The sequence below is a fragment of the Sander vitreus genome, chromosome 13 (assembly GCF_031162955.1).
Source record: "Sander vitreus isolate 19-12246 chromosome 13, sanVit1, whole genome shotgun sequence".
NCBI classification, from domain to species: Eukaryota; Metazoa; Chordata; class Actinopteri; order Perciformes; family Percidae; genus Sander; species Sander vitreus.
Window position 1 is genome coordinate 1,150,160 of NC_135867.1, and position 23,194 is coordinate 1,173,353.

General features: G+C 42.1%; 1 protein-coding gene and 10 non-coding genes across 12 annotated transcripts in view; all 11 read left to right on the top strand.

Moving 5' to 3' along the window:
- LOC144527589 (uncharacterized) overlaps positions 1-665 on the top strand; it is an 11,691-nt gene extending 11,026 nt beyond the window's left edge. For both annotated transcript variants that reach the window (XM_078265743.1, XM_078265742.1), the window contains exon 8: positions 95-665. In XM_078265743.1, the coding sequence (XP_078121869.1) occupies positions 95-177 (83 nt within the window). In that variant the 3' untranslated portion in view covers positions 178-665. The remainder of the gene's footprint in view (positions 1-94) is intronic.
- Positions 666-7,813: 7,148 nt separating this feature from the next.
- Positions 7,814-7,885, top strand: trnad-guc (transfer RNA aspartic acid (anticodon GUC)). Its single transcript has one exon. It is a non-coding gene; the product is annotated as a tRNA-Asp (tRNA).
- Positions 7,886-8,458: 573 nt separating this feature from the next.
- Positions 8,459-8,530, top strand: trnad-guc (transfer RNA aspartic acid (anticodon GUC)). The gene has a single exon. It is a non-coding gene; the product is annotated as a tRNA-Asp (tRNA).
- Positions 8,531-11,574: 3,044 nt separating this feature from the next.
- Positions 11,575-11,646, top strand: trnad-guc (transfer RNA aspartic acid (anticodon GUC)). Its single transcript has one exon. It is a non-coding gene; the product is annotated as a tRNA-Asp (tRNA).
- Positions 11,647-12,431: 785 nt separating this feature from the next.
- Positions 12,432-12,502, top strand: trnag-gcc (transfer RNA glycine (anticodon GCC)). Its single transcript has one exon. It is a non-coding gene; the product is annotated as a tRNA-Gly (tRNA).
- Positions 12,503-15,166: 2,664 nt separating this feature from the next.
- Positions 15,167-15,237, top strand: trnag-gcc (transfer RNA glycine (anticodon GCC)). The gene has a single exon. It is a non-coding gene; the product is annotated as a tRNA-Gly (tRNA).
- A 1,310-nt stretch (positions 15,238-16,547) lies between these two features.
- trnad-guc (transfer RNA aspartic acid (anticodon GUC)) lies at positions 16,548-16,619 on the top strand. The gene has a single exon. It is a non-coding gene; the product is annotated as a tRNA-Asp (tRNA).
- A 1,230-nt stretch (positions 16,620-17,849) lies between these two features.
- Positions 17,850-17,921, top strand: trnad-guc (transfer RNA aspartic acid (anticodon GUC)). The gene has a single exon. It is a non-coding gene; the product is annotated as a tRNA-Asp (tRNA).
- A 1,653-nt stretch (positions 17,922-19,574) lies between these two features.
- trnag-gcc (transfer RNA glycine (anticodon GCC)) lies at positions 19,575-19,645 on the top strand. Its single transcript has one exon. It is a non-coding gene; the product is annotated as a tRNA-Gly (tRNA).
- Positions 19,646-21,449: 1,804 nt separating this feature from the next.
- Positions 21,450-21,520, top strand: trnag-gcc (transfer RNA glycine (anticodon GCC)). Its single transcript has one exon. It is a non-coding gene; the product is annotated as a tRNA-Gly (tRNA).
- Positions 21,521-21,846: 326 nt separating this feature from the next.
- On the top strand, positions 21,847-21,918 carry trnad-guc (transfer RNA aspartic acid (anticodon GUC)). Its single transcript has one exon. It is a non-coding gene; the product is annotated as a tRNA-Asp (tRNA).
- Positions 21,919-23,194: the final 1,276 nt, after the last annotated feature.

Here is a 23,194-nt window from a genome sequence, read left to right on the forward strand (position 1 = left end):
TTGTGAAGGATCACCGCTGAAAACTGCTAAACATCCGTTTGGGTCGGCCAATAAACTTCTGAGACAGGTGGTTTGTTTTGTTTTGTGTGTGCAGGTGTTTGGAGGTCTGAGAGTGACAGGAGGCTGAACCAATCAGAGGAGGAGGAGGAGGAGGAGGAGGCGGGCAGCTCTGTGTAGAGACAGACAGGGATCTGATTACGCTGCCATCTGCTGGTCCACCGGATTATCACAACGCCTCACAAGCAGACTTCACAAGGCTCAAAATGAATCCAATAGTATGTCCTCACAGTACCGGAGACCCAACCCGTTCTCATTCTGAACTTGTAAAATAAGGACGTTTGGACAGTGGCTGTCAGTGTCTGATGTGACGAAAAAGGCGTCTTTCAGCGTGTTTGTGTAACGCACCGGGGAGAGCAGCAGTTAGAGAGGATTTAGAGAGGAGTATGTAGTAGTATAACACAGGACCTTCACCCAGGAGAGCGGGGTTCACGTCCTGCTTGTCACGCTTGATATTGTCGCCCGCGTGTCACAGAACCGTACGCCCACCCACGACCTTTTCCTTAACGTAACTGCGTCAAAAGGGACGGCAATAGTCCCGACCAAGCACGTTTACTTATAGTGCTAAAGGGACGACAATAGTCCCGACCACGTTTACTTATAGTTCTAAAGGGACGACAATAGTCCCGACCACGTTTACTTATAGCACGTTTACTTATAGCGCTAAAGGGACGACAATAGTCCCGACCAAGCAAGTTCGTTTACTTATAGCGCTAAAGGGATGTCAATAGTCCCGACCAAGCACGTTTACTTATAGCGCTAAAGGGACGTCAATAGTCCCGACCAAGCTCGTTTACTTATAGCGCTGAAGGGACGTCAATAGTCCCGACCAAGCTCGTTTACTTATAGCGCTAAAGGGACGTCAATAGTCCCGACCAAGCACGTTTACTTATAGCGCTAAAGGGACGTCAATAGTCCCGACCAAGCACGTTTACTTATAGCGCTAAAGGGACGTCAATAGTCCCGACCAAGCGTGTTTACTGATAGCGCTAAAGGAGACTTTTAGCGTCAATAAGAACGACAAAGGCACCTGACCAAGCGTCCATATTTTACGAAATGAGTGTGAGAACGTGTTGGGAGACTGCACTTTCAGGACCGTGTTTCTAGGACAGCATTTCCCTGGTCCTGGTTTTACGTTTTTAAAGGTTGATTCCACCCAAACACTACTGTCTGTCCAAGTAGCCTACTTAGAGTTTTGAAGGTTTATTCCACTATTTTCCAGACCTTTTTGTCGATTTTATTCCAATTGTTTTTCACTTTTTTGGCGTTTTTTAAAATTATGTTTTTGTCAAGAAACGATGTTTTTTTTTTTTCTTCAATTTTTTCCAATTTTTTTGTCACTTTTCTGATTTTTTGGGTCACTTTTTTCAACATTTCAAAAAAAAAAAAAAATGTTTTTGTCGATTTTTTTCCTGCGTTTCTCCAACATTTGTCACTTTTTTCAGCGTTCTTTGACATAGAAAATTTTTGTAAACAGGAGGGTTAAAGGCTTAATAATAATAAATACTTGTACACTCTGTTGTTAGAACACACTACACACAGGCCAGAAATACACACACACACGTCAGGGTGGGAGGGTGCCCAGGAGGTGAACTGGCGTATCTCTCCAGCTATCAGTCCACACTCCATACAGGGACTTGAACCAGCAACCTGCCACTTCCCAACCCAACTCCATACTGGCACCTCTATCTACTTATTTACTTCACCCATGTACTACTCGTATTCCAAGTACTAATAGTTTTAAAGGTGTTTTTTAAGCTAGGGTCCTAGGACTGCAGTCCTGAAGGTGCGGCCTCCGGTAGCTTACTTGAGGTGATTTCTCCATCAATAAATTAATTCTCTAAATTATTTTAGACACATTTTACATTCATAATAACATTTTTTAAATGACATCCTGTAGCCTTTTACGTTCAAAAGGCATGGAGGCGCGACTCTGCACCTTGTCTATATTGTACTGCCCTTAATGAAGACCTATGTTGTTGTTTTAGGTACTCATGTTTTGTAAAAAAAATCAATAAAAATCATCAACACTAAGCCGGTGTTTTCATTTCTCTTCTCATTATTTAGTCCTGGTGTTGCCCAGGTAACCATACAAAAATCTACTGAGATCTCCCCGACATCGGACACACCGTGAGAGTCTCCTTCATCATCTTCATACCTGCACTGCTGCTGACTGCAATTACACACACACACACAGACACACACACACACACACACACACACACACACACACACACACACAAACACACAGAGACACACACACACACACACAGTCAGTACACACACACACACACACACACACACACACACACACACACACACACACACAGACACACACACACACACAGTCAGTACACACACACACACAAGCACACACAAGCACACGCAGACACACAGTCAGTACACACACACACACACACACAAGCACACACACACACACACACACACACACACACACACACACACATACACACAGTCAGTACACACACACACACACACACACACACACACACACACACACACACACACACACACACACACACACACACACACACACACACACACACACACACACAGTACACACAGTCACACACACACACACACACACACACACACACACACACACACACACACACACACACACACACACACACACGCACACACACAAGCACACACACAGTCAGTACACACACACACACACACACACACACACACACACACACACACACAGTACACACACACACACACACACACACACACAAGCACATGCACAGGCGCGCGCACACACACACAGTATACATACACACACACACACACGCACACACACACACCATATACCGTATAGCCTACACGCCACTCACCAACTTATTAACACTACTGTTACACTTATTTGTGGAATTCATGGTCAATAAACCTCTTTTAAAGAAGAATATTTTGACTATTATTAGAGTAATGTATGTTGATGGATAATCACAGACTGTTGTATGTCAAAGTTTAGTCCAAATACTGTTTAGAAACCATTTACATTTTTTTCAAATACTATGAAATTGAAGAAAACACTCAAAATGTAATGAAAGTATAGTGATCATTAATTGTACTTGTGAAGAGCGTTGTGCGCACTTTTGTCACTTTCCCCCGATGTTTTGGTCAGTGTTATTCAAGCTTTTTGTCACTTAAAACACACACACACACACACACACACACACACACACACACACACACACACACACACACACACAGTTGAAAGAAACCAACATTTCTGATATAGAAACGTCAAATGTGACCCGAGGACAAGCAGTGTAATATGTTAGTGTCATACAGACCTGGCAACCCGGACCGACACACATCAAGAGAAACTTCACTAACGAGTTGGTGCAGGTTATGTTACGCTATATGTACGTTACTACTGCTCATGTATGATACGTAAATATAGCGCCGTGGAGACCCCGCATTGTGTGGTCGATGTTGTAGAATAAAGTATAGTATAAAGTGTAGAATCTCTGTGCGGTTGTCTGTCGACTCTTTAAGCTAACCGGCTAACTGCTAGCTCTCTCGACCTAGCTACGCCATTTAATGCGTAGCTAGTTGCCAAGACTGCACAACAACGGCCTTTCAACTGGCAGAAAGAGGCGGTTAACTTCGCCGTTTGAGGTAATTATAGTTTTAAATCCACTGTTTATCCTTTGTATGGTATGAATATGTCAACATGTAATGCACGTACAAGTGACACAGCAAATGCCACCGTGTTATTTTAACAGAATCCGAGTTTACGGAGTATTCCCTTTGTAGCACCCATAGTTAGCTTAATGCTACCTAGCTAGCTAGCAAACGCCAAAGCCAACGCCAACGTGAGCTCGCGGTCATTCTGATATCACGACGTTTTCTACCCTGACGTGGAGCTGTTGGGCTTATAAATTATTAAACACTTTGGTCGAATGAATGATGAAATGACATATTTTAGTTTTTCTTTTTCAACGGTTGCGGTAACGTCTATTTGTTTGTATAACGGTTACTGTATTCATGTCACTGTAAAGGCCCTGACACACAAGGTCAACGGTCGGCCGTTGGTCCTAGTTGGTGCCAAGAGAAATCTCAATCATTCCTAATCTAGCAGAGACGGAGAGCGTAGGTATATGTAAGGAGATAACATAGACACAGGCTCATTATTGATCACTAAAATGATAGTTAACATTAGTCATTACACTTAAACAGCTAATGGAAGTCCAAACTGCCTGAGAGCTTCTCCTGTACTATACGGTAACTCCTCTACTATGAGACAGTAAGTCTCGTGGTTATAACACAATCGTTAGCCTATTGTTATAAAAACGTCTGCTACGGAGCCATAACGTGAGGTACAAGGTAATGGACCCTTTTATACATTGTTGTGTCTCTTTAGAAATAAACAACGGACAAATAGAGTCTTTAAACGCTTCAGATGTAAAGGTATTCTCTGTCAAAGTGACGTCAAAATGAATGGCAGTCAGTGGGATGCTAACGGGAGATGATGGCTTGGTAGCATCAAAATGGCGCCATAGGAGGTTCGCGGTCCAAGGAGAAGCTGACCCCCTTGGTCCCGCACCCTCGGCCTTTGTGGGCCTGTTTTTGGGTCACAGACACCCATGTCTGATTGGCTGTTCAGCTTGGAAACAAGATTGAGGAAAACGACCTAACGACTGTGACAGGCCACACACAAGGCTCCTTTCATTTTTCATCTCATCTGATCAATCCAATACACACAGAGCTGTCAAAACTGGTCAACAATTGTGTTTGAATCGAATGTTCCTTCTAAACTATTGGAATAACTATTTTTGCACATTGCCATAAGATGGCAAACATAGCCTACAGCGAGATATACATAACATCTTGTTTAGGCATATTTATTCCAACAATAACATGTCTTTTAAAAGAGCTCTACATACCTACACATTACAAAATAAACTAACGTTAATAAACCAATATCCTATACCGTGATATTTAATATAAAGACCGTAATAGACCTCTCTCTCTCTTTCTGCGCCCTATGAACCGCTAAACGTTTACCCCCCTAGCATGCATCAAGCTAGTTTATCAGCCAGCCTGCCAGTCTCTAAATTAGTAAAATATAACAACTTAATGTTTAATTCACACGCTCTTGTCACATCATGGGAAAGCACATTGCTATCGCCAGATGAGTGACAATTTAGACTTTAGATTTGTTCAGGGGTTAGCTAAGTGGTAAATCAATTATAAAAGAAAGAGAAAAGGAAAAAAGATAACAGGAAAAATATGTATTTTTGGCGTTTTGTCACTGTACCTGTTTTGCATTAAAGAATAAAAAAATGAATACATTTTAAAAACAAATTTCAGAAAAACATATTTTTCATTATCAGTAACATTAACGTTAGGATGGTTTGCTGTTTTCCTGATGCGATTAATTAAACTTCATCTCTTCATCTCTCTGTCAGACCAGTACGTCATCCTGGGAGCTCGAAGGGACTCGCTGGGCGAGCCGTGACGTTCAGAGTCGGAACAGTGATCCTTCTGAAGGTGGCTCGGACTTTCTCTGCCATGGTGAAGAACGGTAAGACCCCCTTTAAAGGAACACGCCGACTTATTGGGACTTTGTCTTTTTCCCCGAATCCCCCAGAGTTAGAGAAGTCCAGACATACCCTTCTCATCTCTGTGCGTGTCGTAACTCTGTCTGACGCACCCACCGCTAGCCTTGCTTAGCACAGATCCTGGAGGTAACCAGCTCCATCTAGCCTAGCTTAGCACAGATCCTGGAGGTAACCAGCTCCATCTAGCCTAGCTTAGCACAGATCCTGGAGGTAACTGGCTCCATCTAGCCTAGCTTAGCACAGATCCTGGAGGTAACCAGCTCCATCTAGCCTAGCTTAGCACAGATCCTGGAGGCAACCAGCTCCATCTAGCCTAGCTTAGCACAGATCCTGGAGGTAACTAGCTCTATCTAGCCTAGCTTAGCACAGATCCTGGAGGTAACCAGCTCTATCTAGCCTAGCTTAGCATAGATCCTGGAGGTAACTGGCTCCATCTAGCCTAGCTTAGCACAGATCCTGGAGGTAACTGGCTCCATCTAGCCTACTGCTCCCAATAAGTGACCAAATAACGCCAACATGTTCCTATTTCCATGTTGTGATTTGTATAGTCACAGCGTGTACAAATAACAAGGTCACATGAGACACAGCCATCTTCTAACCGTATACATACTGGGAACTATATTCTCAGAAAGGCGAAGCACTGCTACTTCTGCTACTTGGGCGGTACTTAAGCAAATCACTCCGCCCAAGTAGCAGAAGTAGCAGTGCTTCGCCTTCTGAGAATATAGTTCCCAGTTTATATACGGTTAGAAGATGGCTGTGTCTCATGTGACCTTGTTATTATTACGGTGAATATGCTAAAGTCCCAATAAGTCGGCGTGTTCCTTTAACACAGGCGTACCTGAGTCAGCGTTCATGTACAAAGTGTCTGTTTTCTTGCTGTCGTTTGACGCCACCTCGTTGCTTCACAGTTAATTATGTTTGTTGACATTTATCAGCGGTGTGAAGCAGTATTTTTTATTTTTTATTTCTTTACTTGCTGATTGTTCCACATAGAGTTGGGCGTTATGGAAAAAAATCAAATATCACAATATGTTTGACCAAATACATCGATGTTGATATTGCGGCGATATTGTTGGGTTGACTATTGGTGCTTTCACAAAATATCAAAAAAAAAAAAAGTGTCTGACAACATTATGGAAAGGATTTCTAAGGAGGTCGACCTTTCTGTTAACGAGTAAGATCCTTTTTTTAAACATAAAAGCATCTGCGAAATTGCGTTCACTGAAGCCACCAGACTCCATGTAAATAAACAGTCATTTTAGCATCGTAAAATACACTTCATTCAAAGTCGACCAAAACTAATTAAAACTATGAAAAGCAGTTTTGGTTAATTTAGTCCACTTTTTCGACCATCACAACTCTAGTTTGGGTTGAAATAAACACATAGTTTACTGATTTCCATGTGAAAATGTTGGCTCTGTACACGCTAAAAGTATTGGTTTTTTTAATGGAGTCTGGTGGGTTTAGTGCTAGCGACCTCAGAGCTGTTTCTCACGCTTAATACTCGACCAATTTCAAAGATTGTTGTTCCTATCAGTCACTTGCACACAAAAACGTAGGAAAATAGGTAGGCAAAAGCAAAATTTCCCTTGTAAGACAATATGTAGCCTCATTTTGATGTCGATATAATATCGATATATTGCCATGCCCTAGTCCATGTATATTTCTGTATTTGAGTCTGTGTTCGTTTGAGGGTTGTTTCATAGACTTTAGCTGCTGTTTCCTGCAGAATGCACAGGTATTATTACTTTATTTGTTATATTTCTTTACTTTTTAGCCCACATTAAACTGCTATACTTGCCTACAACGGTAAATTATAGCACTATTTTCAACACTCCCAACTCGTAAAATACTGACGCTTGGTCAGATACCGAGATACCAGATATTTTTGGAGATCCAACTGAAAATCGGTCCAAAAGAGAGTCACATGTTCACATTGAAAAAGAGCAAGAAAGAGCAAACACAAATGTTCTGCAAACAAGCTTTATTCTTCTCCTCGGCCATGTTTTATTGCAGTTTCGCTCTCTGACCAGCAGAGGCCGCCAATTAACAGGGAGCCAAACTAAACTCACTCATCATGCTGAAACAGCACCACTTGGCTATAGGTTGCAGTGTTGTGGATATAACGGGAACTGCAGCATTGCATGTTATGTCCCTCCTCGTTAGTATAGTGGACAGTATCTCCGCCTGTCACGCGGAAGACCGGGGTTCGATTCCCCGACGGGGAGTAACTTTTCATTTTCTATTATTGTGTTTTTTTTACTACGGTTATATAATATATTTTTTATGTTTTTCGTGACGCTGTTTGCACTTTTATATAGGAATAAAGACACAAAAAGAAAATGACACAATCAGAAATGTGCTAAACCTGTGTTTAAGAGAGAGGAGGCCTGCTTTGATTGAGTGTTTCATAGACTGCAGCTACGACGAGCTCCCTTTGTTGTTCTCTGTTGCATTTTGGGAAATTTGGATTTTTTTCTCAATCCTTATGCCTTAGCTAGACAATCAAATTTATATAAATACTGCTCCTACCAAAACAAAATGGTGTCTGCTTAAATGGGAAACAGCGCCCCCCAAATCCCACTTGTGGCCAAAAATATATGACGCCCGTAATGGTGACAACTACCATAGAGAATTAATGGAGAAAGCTTAGGGAGTTAAGCTCCAGGTCTCTCCTCGACAGGGAGACATTTTCACTACTGTTGTAATACAGTTTTTATTATAACTTTTGTGCATGCTTTTGTAACAGCACAGCAGTCCACTGATATATTCGATGGGAACCTGATGGTTTCTCATGTCCCTCCTCGTTAGTATAGTGGACAGTATCTCCGCCTGTCACGCGGAAGACCGGGGTTCGATTCCCCGACGGGGAGTAACTTTTCCTTTTCTATAATTGTGTTAGCAGCATACAAAACACTCTTTAAATAAAGAGGTATAAAAAAAATACAGTGTAGAACAAAATACAGTATAAGAATAACAATGACAATAAACTTAGCTAAATATTTTTTACAAAAAGTAAACAACAATAAACTACAGATAAATAAAGATATATATATATATATATATATATATATATATATATATATATATATATATATATATATATATATATATATAGGACTATGTATGGTATTGTGTTATTATACAGTTAATAAATAAATGACATTTAGCATAAATTAACAGTTAAGAGCAGTTAGAGTGTCCAGGTATGTATGTGAGTAGATTATTAATTTATTGCACAGTGAATGAGTGAGTGGCTACCACTCCTTCCCTTCCTTCCTGTTTTTTTCTGTCCTCTTTACCCTATTTATTCTATTTCCTCCTCCCCCCAAGTGAGGAGTTGTAGAGTATGATGGCATGAGGGACAAAGGAGTTCTTGAGTCTGTTGGTCCTACACTTGGGAAGGAGCAGCCTTCCACTGAACAGGCTCCTCTGGTTGCTGATGACGGTGTGCAGGGGGTGGCTGGCATTGTCAGTAATGTCGAGCATTTTGTCCAGTGTCCTCTCTGCCACCGTCACCAGTGAGTCCAGCTTCATGCCGACCACAGATCCAGCCTGCCTGATCAGTTTTCCAGTCTGGAGGTGTCCTTCTTGGATATGCTGCCCCCCCCCCCCCCCAGCACACCACAGTGTAGAAGAGGACGCTGGTAACCACAGACTGGTAAACAGCAACAGCAGTTTGCTGCAGATGTTGAAAGACCACAGTCTCCTCAGGAAGTACAACCTGCTTTGTGTCTTTCTGTACAGGTGGCTGGTGTGTGCTGTCCAGTCGAGTTTATTGTCCAGCTACAGGCCGAGGTATTTGTATGATTGCACTGCCTCCACCTCAGTTCCCTCTAGCAGGACTGGTCGCGGTCTTGGTCTGGACCTCCCAAAGTCAATGACCAGCTCCTTCGTCTTAGAGGTGTTGAGCTGTAGGCAGTTAGTGCGACACCAGAGAGCAAAATCCCCCACCAGACTCCGATACTCCTCCTCTCTGTCACCCCTGATACACCCAACGATGGCTGTGTCATCGGCGTACTTCTGTATGTGACACAGCTCCGAGTTGTAACAGAAGTCCGAGGTGTACAGGGTGAAGAGAAGAGGAGCCAGCACTGTGCCCTGGGGGGCTCCAGTGCTGCTTACCACAGTGTCAGACGTGGTGTCCTTCAGCCTGACGTACTGTGGCCTGTCAGTGAGGTAATCCTTGATCCAGTCTACCATCCTGTTCAGTTTGTCCTGAAGTATAGGGGGCCGGATGGTATTGAAGGCACTGGAGAAGTCCAAGAAAAGGCTCCTCACTGTGCCGCTTCCCTTATCCAGATGGGAGTGGACTCGGTGTAGCATGTAGAGGATGGCATCCTCCACACATTTGGCTGGTACGCAAACTGCAGCCGGTCCTGGGCGTGTTGTACCTGAGGTCTGAGGAGGCTGAGGAAGAGCCGTCTTCATCAGGTGTGAAGTGAGTGCCACCGGTTGGAAGTCGTTCAGCTCGCTGGGCCTGTTCTTCTTGGGAACTCCAGAGGGTGGGCACTCTCCCTAGCTGTAGGCTAAGGTTGAAGATCCATTGTAGTGGTTCCCCCAGTTCTGCAGCGCAGGTCTTTAGTAGTCTCGGACACACTTTATCCGGGCCTGCTGCTTTCCTGGGCCGGAGCTTCCTCAGCTGTCCTCTGACCTGGTCTGTGGTGATGTGAGGCAGGGATTGTGTTGAGGTGGGGGAGAAGGAGGGGGGGATTGTGGCGTCAGGGGGAAGTTGTGTAGAGGGAAGAAGGAGAGATGGCTGCGGTCGGGGTGGGGGGGACAAGGACAAGGGCTGGTTAAACCTGTTGAAGAAGTCATTCAGCTCATTCGCCCTCTCCATTGTCCCCCCTGTAGCTCTGGTCTTTGTGTTGTGACCTGTGATGGTCCTCACACCTTCCCAGACCTCCCTCATGTTGTTCTCCCTCAGCTTCTGCTCCACCTTTTTCATGTAGCTGTCCTTAGCTTCCCTCACACAGTGTTTCACCTCCTGCTGTGCTGCCTTCATGGCCTCCCTGTCTCTGCTCCTAAAGGCAGCCTTCTTCTTGTTGAGGACAGCCTTGACTACCCACGTTACCCATGGCTTGTTATTAGGGTAACAGCGGACAGTCTTGATGGGGGAGACCACATCTACGCAGAAGTTCAGGTAGTTCGTCAGACAATGTGTCATCCCCTCTATGTCCTCACCATGCAGGTTGATCAGCACATCCCAGACTGTGGTGTTGTAACACTCTCAGGGCACTTTCCATCTCAGGGGACCATCTCCTGATGGTGCGAGTTGTCACCCGCTGTTGTTGGACCAGGGGAGTGTACAGTGGCTGTAGGTGAACCAGGTTGTGATCAGACATCCCCAGTGGGGGGAGGGGAGTCGCTCTGTATGCATCCCTCACATTAGCATACAGGAGATCAACTGTCCTGTTGTTTCTCGTAGGACAGTCTACAACCTGGTGAAAAACAGCCAAAGTAGAGTCCAAAGTTGCATGATTAAAGACCCCAGAGATCAAAAGAGCTAAAATCTGGAGAGCTACTGGAGAGGCAGCCGTCTCCTACAGCGCCGTGACGTAGATGTTTGATGTTGTTAGTGATGCTGTTTGCACTTAATAAAGAGACACAATTACAAATACGTACAGAAATAAATACAGAAATAGCTAGACGTTTTGTGTAGACGACAAGGTCATGATGAAAGTCTGAAGGCTGTTCCAGCAAAAACAAAATGGGGTCTGCTTAAATGGGAAACAGCGCCCCCAAAATCCCAGTTGTGGCCAAAAATATATGACACTCATAGTGGGTTTGATTCCCCGATGTGGAGTACATTTACAGTATGGTTGTAATATAGTCTTATTTTTTGTGATGAAGTTTTTGCCAAGGATACCCTAGTCCACTGATTTTGTCGGTAGGCTCAATTGTGTTTTTATGTCCCTCCTCGTTAGTATAGTGGACAGTATCTCCGCCTGTCACGCGGAAGACCGGGGTTCGATTCCCCGACGGGGAGTAACTTTTCATTTTCTATGTTAGTGTTTATAAAACGATAGTTTATGTTTTGACACAGAAAGAGATGATACAACAACCATCGCTAATAAATGCTCAATTTATAGTTAATTAGACTTAAGTTAATAGTTAAAATGTTAACTAACATAACAAACGTTAATTAATCTATGATTATTAATTATGCTATAACTTATGTTTATTGTTGCCCAAATCTCAACATTGAATATATTTTATTATTTGTTAATGAGAACGAAAGAAACTGTTTATAAACCTCAATTAACATTATTTAATAACTTTATAACTTTTGATCTGATTAATACAATACTTTGTTAATAGTTAATTAAGACGTAAAGCATCTATAAACATTATGTATGAAGCTATTATCAGTGTACAAATACTCAATCATCTATTTTATAGATCGGCCAAAAAAATAATAACACTATAAAAACCATCATTAATAAATTGTAAATTGATAGTTAATTAAACTTTAGTTGTTATTTTACTGTTAACTAACAATGAAATGTTAGTTACCAATATATGTTAGTAATTATAATGTTACTAGTTATTATGTTTTTACGCTGTTTGTGTGCACAAAACAACGGCGTAATGCATTGTTATCAACTAGTATTGCTAACAATGGCTAAAGCTAATGAAAACAATGAAAATCCGACTTGTAAAAGCATTCAACCCGGGTGTGACGTCATTCCCAGCTCCAGTTTCCGAGTTTCGAGGTAAACACCATGTCTTGTCACTGATGTGTGGGGAGCTGCTTTTGAAATAGACAAGTGAGCATTGGTGGTTCAGTGGTAGAATTCTCGCCTGCCACGCGGGAGGCCCGGGTTCGATTCCCGGCCAATGCAACACAGTTTTTGTACATTGCTGAAGTGTGAGGACAGTAATGACGAAAAGACATATATACAGTATATATATATATAGTATATACATATATACTAGGTTGACAGGTTTTTCTCATCCTTGCATCCCATAGACTTAGGGTTGGCCTTCCCTGCCATAATTAGTGAGAAGGTTTTATTTTACACCACTAAATAATTTTTTTTTTGAGCAGAGGGCACTATTTAGAGGGAGCAATAAAGGGGGGGAATGTGGGAATAAAGGGGAAATGCTGAAGCACTTACAATGGGAAGACACCGCCAGCAAAGCGTAGATTCGTACCCGATCGCTCATCTGGCTATTCACACCACAAGTCACAAAGCGATCCTTGTCCTCTCCACTCTACAGAACATCTCTCAGTGAGCCTGCTTCATTGGTTTCTGCCAGTTCTGAGCTGATGGCACTGCTGGACATCTTCCGATTTTGAAAGGGAAATAAGCTTGATGTGTTTTTCATCTGCTGCACTAAGTTTCCTTGGCCGACCACTGCGTTTACGATACTCAACGTTGCCCGTTTCTTTGTGCTTTTTCAAAAGAGCTTGAACAGCACATCTTGAAACACCAGTCTGCTTTGAAATATTTGTCTGGGAGAAACCTTGCTGATGCAGTATAACAATCATTATTTATATTTTTGAAAGCATTCTTACTTTACAGCATTTTTTCACACCTGCCTAAGACTTTTGCACTGCATATCAACGAAATTCCCTGAATTCAACTTAATCTCCTGATATAGGCCACGCCCACTCCCACCTAGACTTTTATCATAGTAAAATCGCGATTTATCGCAAAAGTACTTTTTCGATCTCCTCTTAGGCCGTGTGTCCCTCTCTGCTGACTTCATTGACACCTTACACAAGACTATACATCAAACGGGTCAATAGTTAGCGTGGCTAACGCATAGGGGGCGGGTCAAACCATCACAATCAAAAAGGAAGTCTGCTGAGTTCACTGATACCTCAAACAAGACTCTACGCCATACATATTACATATTAGCTGTGAAATGGGGCGTGCCTAAAGCATAGAGGGCGGGGCCATGTCCAATGAAAAAGGAAGTCTCTGCTTAGTTCAACGATACCTCACACAAGACTCTACCTGAGATAGAAAATGGTTGAAATGTTATGAAAGGGGGCGTGGCCTGAGTACGTGGGCATGGTTAAAGTATAGGGGGCGGCTCAGTATCACATGTTGACCACACATTCTAAGTTTTATGTAAATCGGATGATGTTTGTCATATAAGGCTGATTTCCTGTTACCAGCGGGGCCAAATCGTCACCAACGAAAAGGGAACTCCCTGCTGAGTTCAATGATACCTCACACAAGACTCTACGTCGTACAGTTCATTAGCTGTGACAGGGGGAGTGGCGAAAGTATAGGGGTCAGGGCAAACCTTTACCAATTAAAAAGAAAGTCTCTGCTGAGTTCATTGATACCTCACATAAGACTCTACCTTAAATGGGTCACCAGTTATGAAAGGGGCGTGGCTTAAGCATAGGGGGGCAGAACAAACCATAACCAATGAATAAGGAACTATCTGCTGAGTTCAATGATACCTCACACAAGACTCTTCCTTAAATGGGTCACCAGTTATGAAAGGGGCGTAGCTAAAGCATAGGGGGCGGGGCAAATCATGACCACTGAAAAAGGAAGTCTCTGCTGAGTTCAACGACACCTCACACAAGGGTCTACCTTAAACGATTCAAATGTTATAAAAGGGGGTGTGTCTTGAGTAAGTGGTTAAAGTATAGGGGGCGGTTCAGTATCACACGTAGACCACACATTCTAAGTTTCATTTAAATTGGATGATGTTTGTCATATAAGGTAGATTTCCTGTTGCCAGTGGGGGCGCTATGAACAAAAGTCAATATTGGCCTGTATATGTCCTCTGACCTGGACCCTTGTTGATTCTTTGAAATTTGAAGATTTTTACACAAAAAACTGTATTTCGGGAATTATAGAAATTTGTAATTGTTTCTAAAAATAGCACCATGGACTTGAAGATGAGACCTATGTTCCCTCAAAAGTTGGTATATTAACTTATTACTTTTGTCCAATTTAAGGCGCACGTTAGGGGGCACTATGGAGCGCCCTGTCAACGCCCAAGCCCAATCACTACAGAACTTTGTAATTTTCACCAGTTGTGACATGTGTGCATATTTTTGTGAGTTTTCGTGCATGCTAACCCCCTCAAAAATGCGATGAGGAATTGGTAAAAAATAATAATAATCTGATCAAAAACAATAGGGTCCTTGCAGTTTCACTGCTTGGGCCCTAATAATTCCTTCAGTTCCAATAGGGCCTTCGCTGCTGTCAGCTCTCAGGCCCTAATAAGCAGTTATGTATCATTTGGATCTCACTAAATCAGTTGTTCACAAAGGCATGCACCACTTCTATCTGTGGACATGTTTTTACACTGTTTGTATGCACACAAAAAACGGCGTAATGCATTGTCATCAACTGGTATTGCTAACAATGGCTAATGCTAATCAAAACAATGAAAATCCGACTTGTAAATGGAGCACATTCAACTCGGGTGTGATGTCATTCCCACCTCCAACTTCCGAGTTCAGAGGTAAATGGAACGCACCATGTCTTGTCACTGAGGTGGGCGGAGCTGCTTTTGAAGTAGTTAAGTGAGCATTGGTGGTTCAGTGGTAGAATTCTCGCCTGCCACGCGGGAGGCCCGGGTTCAATTCCCGGCCAATGCAACACAGTTTTGTTACATTGCTGAAGTGTAAGGACTTACGTAGGCTACGGTGAAAGCTCTGCGTGGAGCTTGCGCAGCACTTTAAATGGCCTTCAGGCTTGGCCTTCCCTGCCATACTTGGTTAGAAGGTATTATTTTACACCACTAAATAAACTTTTTTGAGCAGAGGGCACTATATATATGGAACAATAAAGGGGGGGAATGTGGGAAGAAAGGGAAAATGGGGAAGCACTTACAGCGGGGAGACACAGCTGGCGAAGCGTAGATTCAAACCACAAGTCACAACGCGATCCTTCCCCTCTCCACTCTACAGAACGTCTCAGTGAGCCTGTTTTTACTTGATTCATTTTGTCTTAATTTTCAGCAATCAGTACGGTCATTAGAAAAATGTGGGAAGAAAACACAAGCAGCCAAAGCTTGGAACTGATCACAGTTTGGCACAGTCGCCTCCCTACGCCTGCGGGTTGTGGGGGGGAAACTCTGACTGTTGTTTGTGCATATGCACCAAACGGGAGTTCGGAGTATTCGGCCTTCTTGGAGACCTTGAATGGAGTCCTGTATGGGGCCCCGGGGGGACTCCATAGTTCTGCTGGGGGACTTCAACGCGCACGTGGGCAATGATGGAGATACATGGAGAGGCGTGATTGGGAGGAACGGCCTCCCTGATCTAAACCAGAGTGGTTGGCTTTGTCTGCTTCAGGATTCCAGCTGAATGATCTGTTGCTTGACGTCAGGGCAGTTAACGGGGCGGCCACACGGCTGTAATCACGGATGAATCGTCGGTAGAAATTTGCAAACCCCAGAAACCTCTGGAGCTGCAATCTCGTACTGGGCTGAGGCGAGTCCCGGACCGCCCTAACCTTCTCTTGGTCCATCTTAACTTGTCCCTTGGAGATGATGTATCAAAGGAAGGACGTGGTGTGGGCGTGAAAGTCACACTTCTCCTCTTTCACGAAGAGACGGTTTTCCAATAACAGCTGCAGGACCTGCTTGACATGCTGGATGTGACTAGGAAGGTCTTCAGAAAAAATGAGAATGTCACCCAGGTAAACAAAAACAGAGCGACCGATCATATCTCTCAAAACGTCATCGACCATACTCTGGAACACTGCAGGAGCATTGGTAAGTCCAAACAGCATAACTTGATACTCAAAGTGGCCCATGGGAGTGTTGAACCCCGTCAACCACTCGTCCTCCTCTCTGATACGGACCAGATGATACGCATTGCGTAGATCTTGGTGAACAGATTAGCGCCATGTAAAGAGTCGTCCAGTGATTGGTTCACTGCGATCACATGTTTTGTCACGTCCCTCCTCGTTAGTATAGTGAACAGTATCTCCGCCTGTCACGCGGAAGACCGGGGTTCGATTCCCCGACGGGGAGTAACTTTTCATTTTCTGTACTAGTGTTTATTAAACGATAGTTTATGCTAAATTTATAGTTAATTAGACTTAAGTTAAAAGTTATTTAACTGTTAACTAACACAAAAGGGTTAATCATGTTACTGATTATTAATTATGCAAACCTAGCGGTTCGGATGTTTCTTCATGAACCGTACCACCCCTAGAGCCTCAGAGCGGCATACCGAACAAGCATCACAAGTTTCGTGTTGATATCCTTTACTCTGGCAGAGATGTTGCAATTGCAAATTTCCCATTTAAATGCATTGAGTTATTGGCCAAAACAAATAAACGTTGATTATAGCGCCCCCTAATGACCGATCTTTGGCAGATTTGGTACAGAGCATTGTAGTGGGATGTTGAACAAGGATATCAAGTTCTTTGCTGATAACATTTAATTTGGCCGAGATATGATATATGTGTGTGGTAGCTAGCTATGAAAATTAGTTTGGTCGTCAAATGTGCATACTTTAATGTAGCAATATTCTTTTGATAACTTTTGGTCAGGTCCATCTGGACATGCTGTTTACCAGGTTCCGTGCAGATTGGTCACAAGTATACTAACCATACTTGGTTAGAAGGTATTATTTTACACCACTAAATAAACTTTTTTGAGCAGAGGGCACTATATATATGGAACAATAAAGGGGGGGAATGTGGGAAGAAAGGGAAAATGGGGAAGCACTTACAGCGGGGAGACACAGCTGGCGAAGCGTAGATTCAAACCACAAGTCACAACGCGCTCCTTCCCCTCTCCACTCTACAGAACGTCTCAGTGAGCCTGTTTTTTACTTTTTTGCGCCAACAAAGTTGGTTCCATTGTCTGACTGCAAGTGCTTTACTTGTCCCCTCCTACAAATGAAACGTCTCACCGCTTTTATACATGAGCTCGTGTCCAAGGAGCAAGGACCAAAATAGTCCACTCCGGTGTTGGTAAATGGGGGTGAGTCAGGCTGAAGTCTTTCCTGCGGTAGATTGGACATCTTTTGTTCTCCAACTCTAGCTCTGTGTTTTCTGCACACAACACATTTGGTCAGAATCTTTCTGGCAGCTGAATTAGCGTTTATTATCCAATATTTTTTGCGGAGTTCAGATAGCATATGATTTCTTCCCCCGTGCCCTGTTGTCTTATGCACATGCCTTAAAATGAGTGTGGATATATGAGAGTTCTTTGGAATTATTGCAGGAAATTTCCTTTCTTCCCCTATGGCTTTCCTCGTTAGTATAGTGGACAGTATCTCCGCCTGTCACGCGGAAGACCGGGGTTCGATTCCCCGACGGGGAGTAAATTTTTCTGTACTAGTGTTCATTAAACGATAGTTTATGTTTTTAGTGATGTAGGGAAACATTTTTGCACGTCAGGGTTACTGGCGGACGGCACTCCTTGCGGCCGTGCATTTGCGCGACACTCAGACACTGCAAACCATGACCAATGAAAATGGAACTCTGCTGAGTTCAATGATACCTCACACAAGACTCTTCACATTATAAGTTTCATGGATATCGGATGATGTTTGTCATATAAGGCGGATTTCCTGTTGCCAGCGAGGGGCGCTATTACCAAAAGTAAATTTTGGCTTATAGATGTCCTCAGGCCTGGACCCTTGTCAATCGAGAGAAATTTCGACCAAATTGCACAATGTACACTCAAGTTACAACAACCTCTTCGTTCATCGATAAATGCTCAAAATGGCCGCCACGCCCACACCGTTGGACCAAAAGTTTTGCTTTTGTGCCGAATTTGAAGTTGATCGGATGAAATCTTTCAGAGTAGTTCGTTAAAGTATAGGACCTTGACTTTTAGGCCTACTTCCTGTTGCCACTAGGGGGCGCTATAACTTTGAGTCAATATCGGCCTGTCACGTGGGTTCGATTCCCCGACGGGGAGTACCTTTTCATTTTCTGTACTAGTGTTTATTAAACGATAGTTTATATTTTTAGTGATGCCATTTGCACTTTAATAGACACAGAAAGAGATGACAATTTTGGTGAGTTTTTGAGTATGTTAAGCCACTCAAAAAGGCGATTCATTAGCAGAAAAAAAGAAAGAAAGAATACGAGGGGCTCTATGTAGATGGAGCAATAAAGGGGGGATGTGGGAAGAAAGGGAAAATGGCCATGCCCTTTGACGAAAAGTTTTTCTTTTAATAACTTTTCATCTTTACGGCCTTAAGATGGTACAGACCAAATTTGAAATACTCACAAGCCCCGGCTTGTGAGTATTTCAAATAAATACTCACTAATAAATTGTAAATTATTAGTTAATTAAACTTAAGATAAAAGTTAACTGTTAACTAACATGAGAAAAGATTAGTTAATCATGTTACAGATTATTAATTATGCTATAACTTATGTTTATTGTTGCCCAAATCTCAACATTGTATATATTTTATTAAGCATTTGTTAATGATTAAGAAACTGTTTATAAACCTGAATAAACATTATTTAGATGGCTTTCATGAAGTTTGATCTGATGAATACAATACTTTGTTAATAGTTAATTAAGCATCTATAAACATTATGTAGGAAGCTATTATCAGTGTACAAATAATCATCTATTTTATAGATCGGCCAAAAAAATAGTAACACTTTATAAAAACCATCAGTCAATTAAACTTTAATTCATTTATTTTACTGTTAACTAACAATGAAATTATGATATATGTTACTAATTATTAGTTATGTTATCAGAATCAGAAATCAGAATGTAATTTAGCTGTTTGTATGCACAAAAAACGGCGTAATGCATTGTCATCAACTGGTATTGCTAGAAATGGCTAATGCTAATCAAAACAATGAAAATCCGACTTGTAAATGGAGCACATTCAACTCGGGTGTGATGTCATTCCCACCTCCAGCTTCTGAGTTCAGAGGTAAATGGAACGCACCATGTCTTGTCACTGAGGTGGGCGGAGCTGCTTTTAAAGTAGTCAAGTGAGCATTGGTGGTTCAGTGGTAGAATTCTCGCCTGCCACGCGGGAGGCCCGGGTTCGATTCCCGGCCAATGCAACACAGTTTTGTTACATTGCTGAAGTGTGAGGACTTAGGTAGGCTACGGTGAAAGCCCTGCGTGGAGCCTGCGCAGGACTATAAACAGCCTTTGTAGCCCAATCACAAAAGCTATCTGAGCAGACTGGCAGAAAGGTTCTCTAAAGGTTTTGTGACACACTTCTTGCAGAGAATACTGTAGTCTTCGATTCCCTGACGAGGAGTACCTTTCATTTTCTTTTTTTGCGACTCACACACTGTCAGTTAACGTTTCCGATAGACTTCAGGCACGGAGCTGTGGGCGGGCCTAGACGGGCCTGGGCCCGCCCAAAGCCCCGAGTTTAAAATCCAACATGGCTGCCCCCTGTATCAACAGTTGTGAAAGCTGTAGTAACATAAAGTAATAAGCACTTATGTCTTATTTGTATCTCACTAAATCAGTCGTTCACACTGGCATGTACAACTTCTATCTGTTTTTCAACTTTCACGCTGTTGCAAGTTTCTCGTTGAGAATTCTCCGTAGGTCTTGCTATGTACCATCTTCTGTCTTTTTTAGGAAATTTGTGAATTCCTTGTCGCCACACTTTGTCTTCACTCTTTCCCACTGTGGCCATGTGGTGATATTGCTCTCTTCTTGAAGATCCATTTCCATTTGTCTATAACAACAGTTCACACACACACACACACACACACACACACACACACACACACACACACACACACACGATACATGCAATCCTTTCTTTTAGGATTGCACACTATAGCAGCCAGCAACTCTGACACCCTTGCTGATGTCAACAAGCCACTTTGGGCTAGTTTCTCTGCAATGATCTGGACATTTTCATGATCTATGCATGCGCAAGTGTCACGATCACTTGTTTTTGGTTCTGTAACATAGAACGGACGCAATCTTAAAAACTGTCTACATGACATTGTGAGTTCCTTTTTTGTTTCTTTGTTGTATTGCACATGGAGCTCTTTTAGTGTTTTCTGGAGGACTCTTCTCTGTACCTTCTGTTTATATTTGGTCACTGTGTCTTTTTTTCCTGGAAGCAGTCTGCTATTTTCATCCCTACACAGGAAGCGTATAACCTGTGCCCTCTTCTGTGCAGCAAGCTTCTTGACTCCCTGTGGGCTTAGTGACAACTTTTGTTTTGTTGGCCCTTTTAAGACTTTTTCGTAGTTTCTCTGATATGTTATGTGACCGTGCAAGTTGTCTTTTAAGTTTGACTAGTTCCTCCTTCAGGTGTGTCTTTTCTTTAATGAACTTAGCAAATACTTTGATGTATCACTATAATGTTTTTCTGGGGTAGATGAATCAGGTGGCTGAGCATTTTCCTGTTCATTTGGCTCACTGAGTGGGGGTTCAAGTTGTGGATCTTCAAGATTGGATTCATTCATTGACTCTGGAGTGTCATTCATTATTTCATGGGTTTGCTTCAATTTTTCCCTCTGATTCCTTTTGTTTAGTCTCCACTGATCCCTTTTTCTTCCTTACAGGGGTTTTAGGCTTTGATCTGTCCTTGTATTTGTAGTAGCTATTCACAAAAATAATTAGTATTAGATACAGTTACCCAGGATGGACAGTTTGGTACTTTTGAGCTCAGTAGCGCTTTGAATTTTCATTTTTTGCGATAAATACCCATAAAAGTGAGTAAAGAGGGGAGAGTTGAGTAATATAATGTAGTTTTTTAAAATTTATATTTATCTTTTGCATTATGAATATGCTTTGGACACCGGAATTGACGTGCCACGCTTCCACAAATGGAAGGCACCATTTCTTGTCACTGATGTGTTTGGAGCTGCTTTTAAAATTGACAAGTGAGCATTGGTGGTTCAGTGGTAGAATTCTCGCCTGCCACGCGGGAGGCCCGGGTTCGATTCCCGGCCAATGCAGCACAGTTTTGTTGCATTGCTGAAGTCTGAGGACAGGAATGAAGATGTTTTACTACCAGATGTTTTGTAAACCATCTATAAACATTGGCGGTCACCAAATCAAAATGTGGTCTGCTTAAATGGGAAACAGCGCCCCCTAAATCCTACTTGTGGCCACAAATATATGACACCCATAATGGTGACAAATACAATAGAGATTGAGTTTAGGGAGTTAAGCTCTAGGTCTCAGCGCGAAAATGGGTTAGATTCCCCAACGAGGAGAAATATTCACCACTGTTGTAAAACAGTTTTATATTCTGTGCTATCATGTGTTTTTTTCATGTCCCTCCTCGTTAGTATAGTGGACAGTATCTCCGCCTGTCACGCGGAAGACCGGGGTTCGATTCCCCGACGGGGAGTAACTTTTCATTTTCTACGGTAGTATTTCATTCATTTATAATTTAGTTTCTTTACGCCTTTCTGTGTTATTGCAAATTATTACTTAAGTATAAATAAAAAGGGAATGAAAAAATATAAATACAATAATACATTTAAAGAAATTTAGATTGAAATAAATACGGCATTAAAAAAAAAGAATGAATGCTTAAAGGTACAAATAAATACAGAAATAAAAATATGAAAATAATGAAATGTTGATAATTAAACAGGACATGAATACACACCTAAAATTTATTCATACTTTTTGTTCACCTACATTTATTTACTTATGCATTTTTGTGGTATTTAAATGTTATCACGACCCAAAATTACTGTATTGTATATAAATAAATAATATGAATAAATAAATAAATAAAAAGGAAATACTGAAAAAAATACATAAAAAGAATACATAAATGCATAAATAAATACGGAAATAAATACAGAAAAAAATAATAAATAAATGTTGGTAATTAAACAGAACATTTCTACACATATAGTAATTTAGGCTATTTATATATTTCTAAAAGAGGACCTAAAATCAGTCGTACTTCCGGACTCTTCCGTGTCTCATACAGGTAAGTTATGTAGGTACATATTTGGTTTGTGATCAAACTCATAGAAGCGCTGTTGGCACACACAAGTCATTTTCTGCATTATTGATTCAATTCAGTTCAGTTTTATTTATAGTATCAAATCATAACAAGAGTTATCTCGAGACACTTTACAGATAGAGGAGGACTAGACCACACTCTATAATTTACAAAGACCCAACAATTACAATAATTCCCTCAAGAGCGAGCATTAGCGGTAGCTATTGCGACAGTGGCGAGAAAAAACTCCCTTTTAGGAAGAAACCTCGGCAGACCCAGACTCTTGGTAGGCGGTGTCTGACGGTGCCGGTTGGGGGTGTGATGAACAGTGGTAGTAATAGTCATAATAAAGATAGTGGAACAGTGACTACAATGGTAGTCGTAGTAGTTCATGTCATAGTAGGGCACAGCAGGGCGTTACGGGGTGTAATGTGGGACAGCACAGCATGGGTGGACGCAGTAGGACGCAGCAGGACGCAGCCGGACACTGCAGGGAATCGCAGAGCGTAGCGTAGCGTAGTTGAACAAGTACTATAACTGAAACTTTCATAGATGGGGCCGAGTATCGCCACTGATTCCCTGAATCGATTCCGATTCAAAAGCTCCTAATTTCAATTACAATACCAATGTAGCTTGGATATACAAGATTCTCAGAGAACCAACG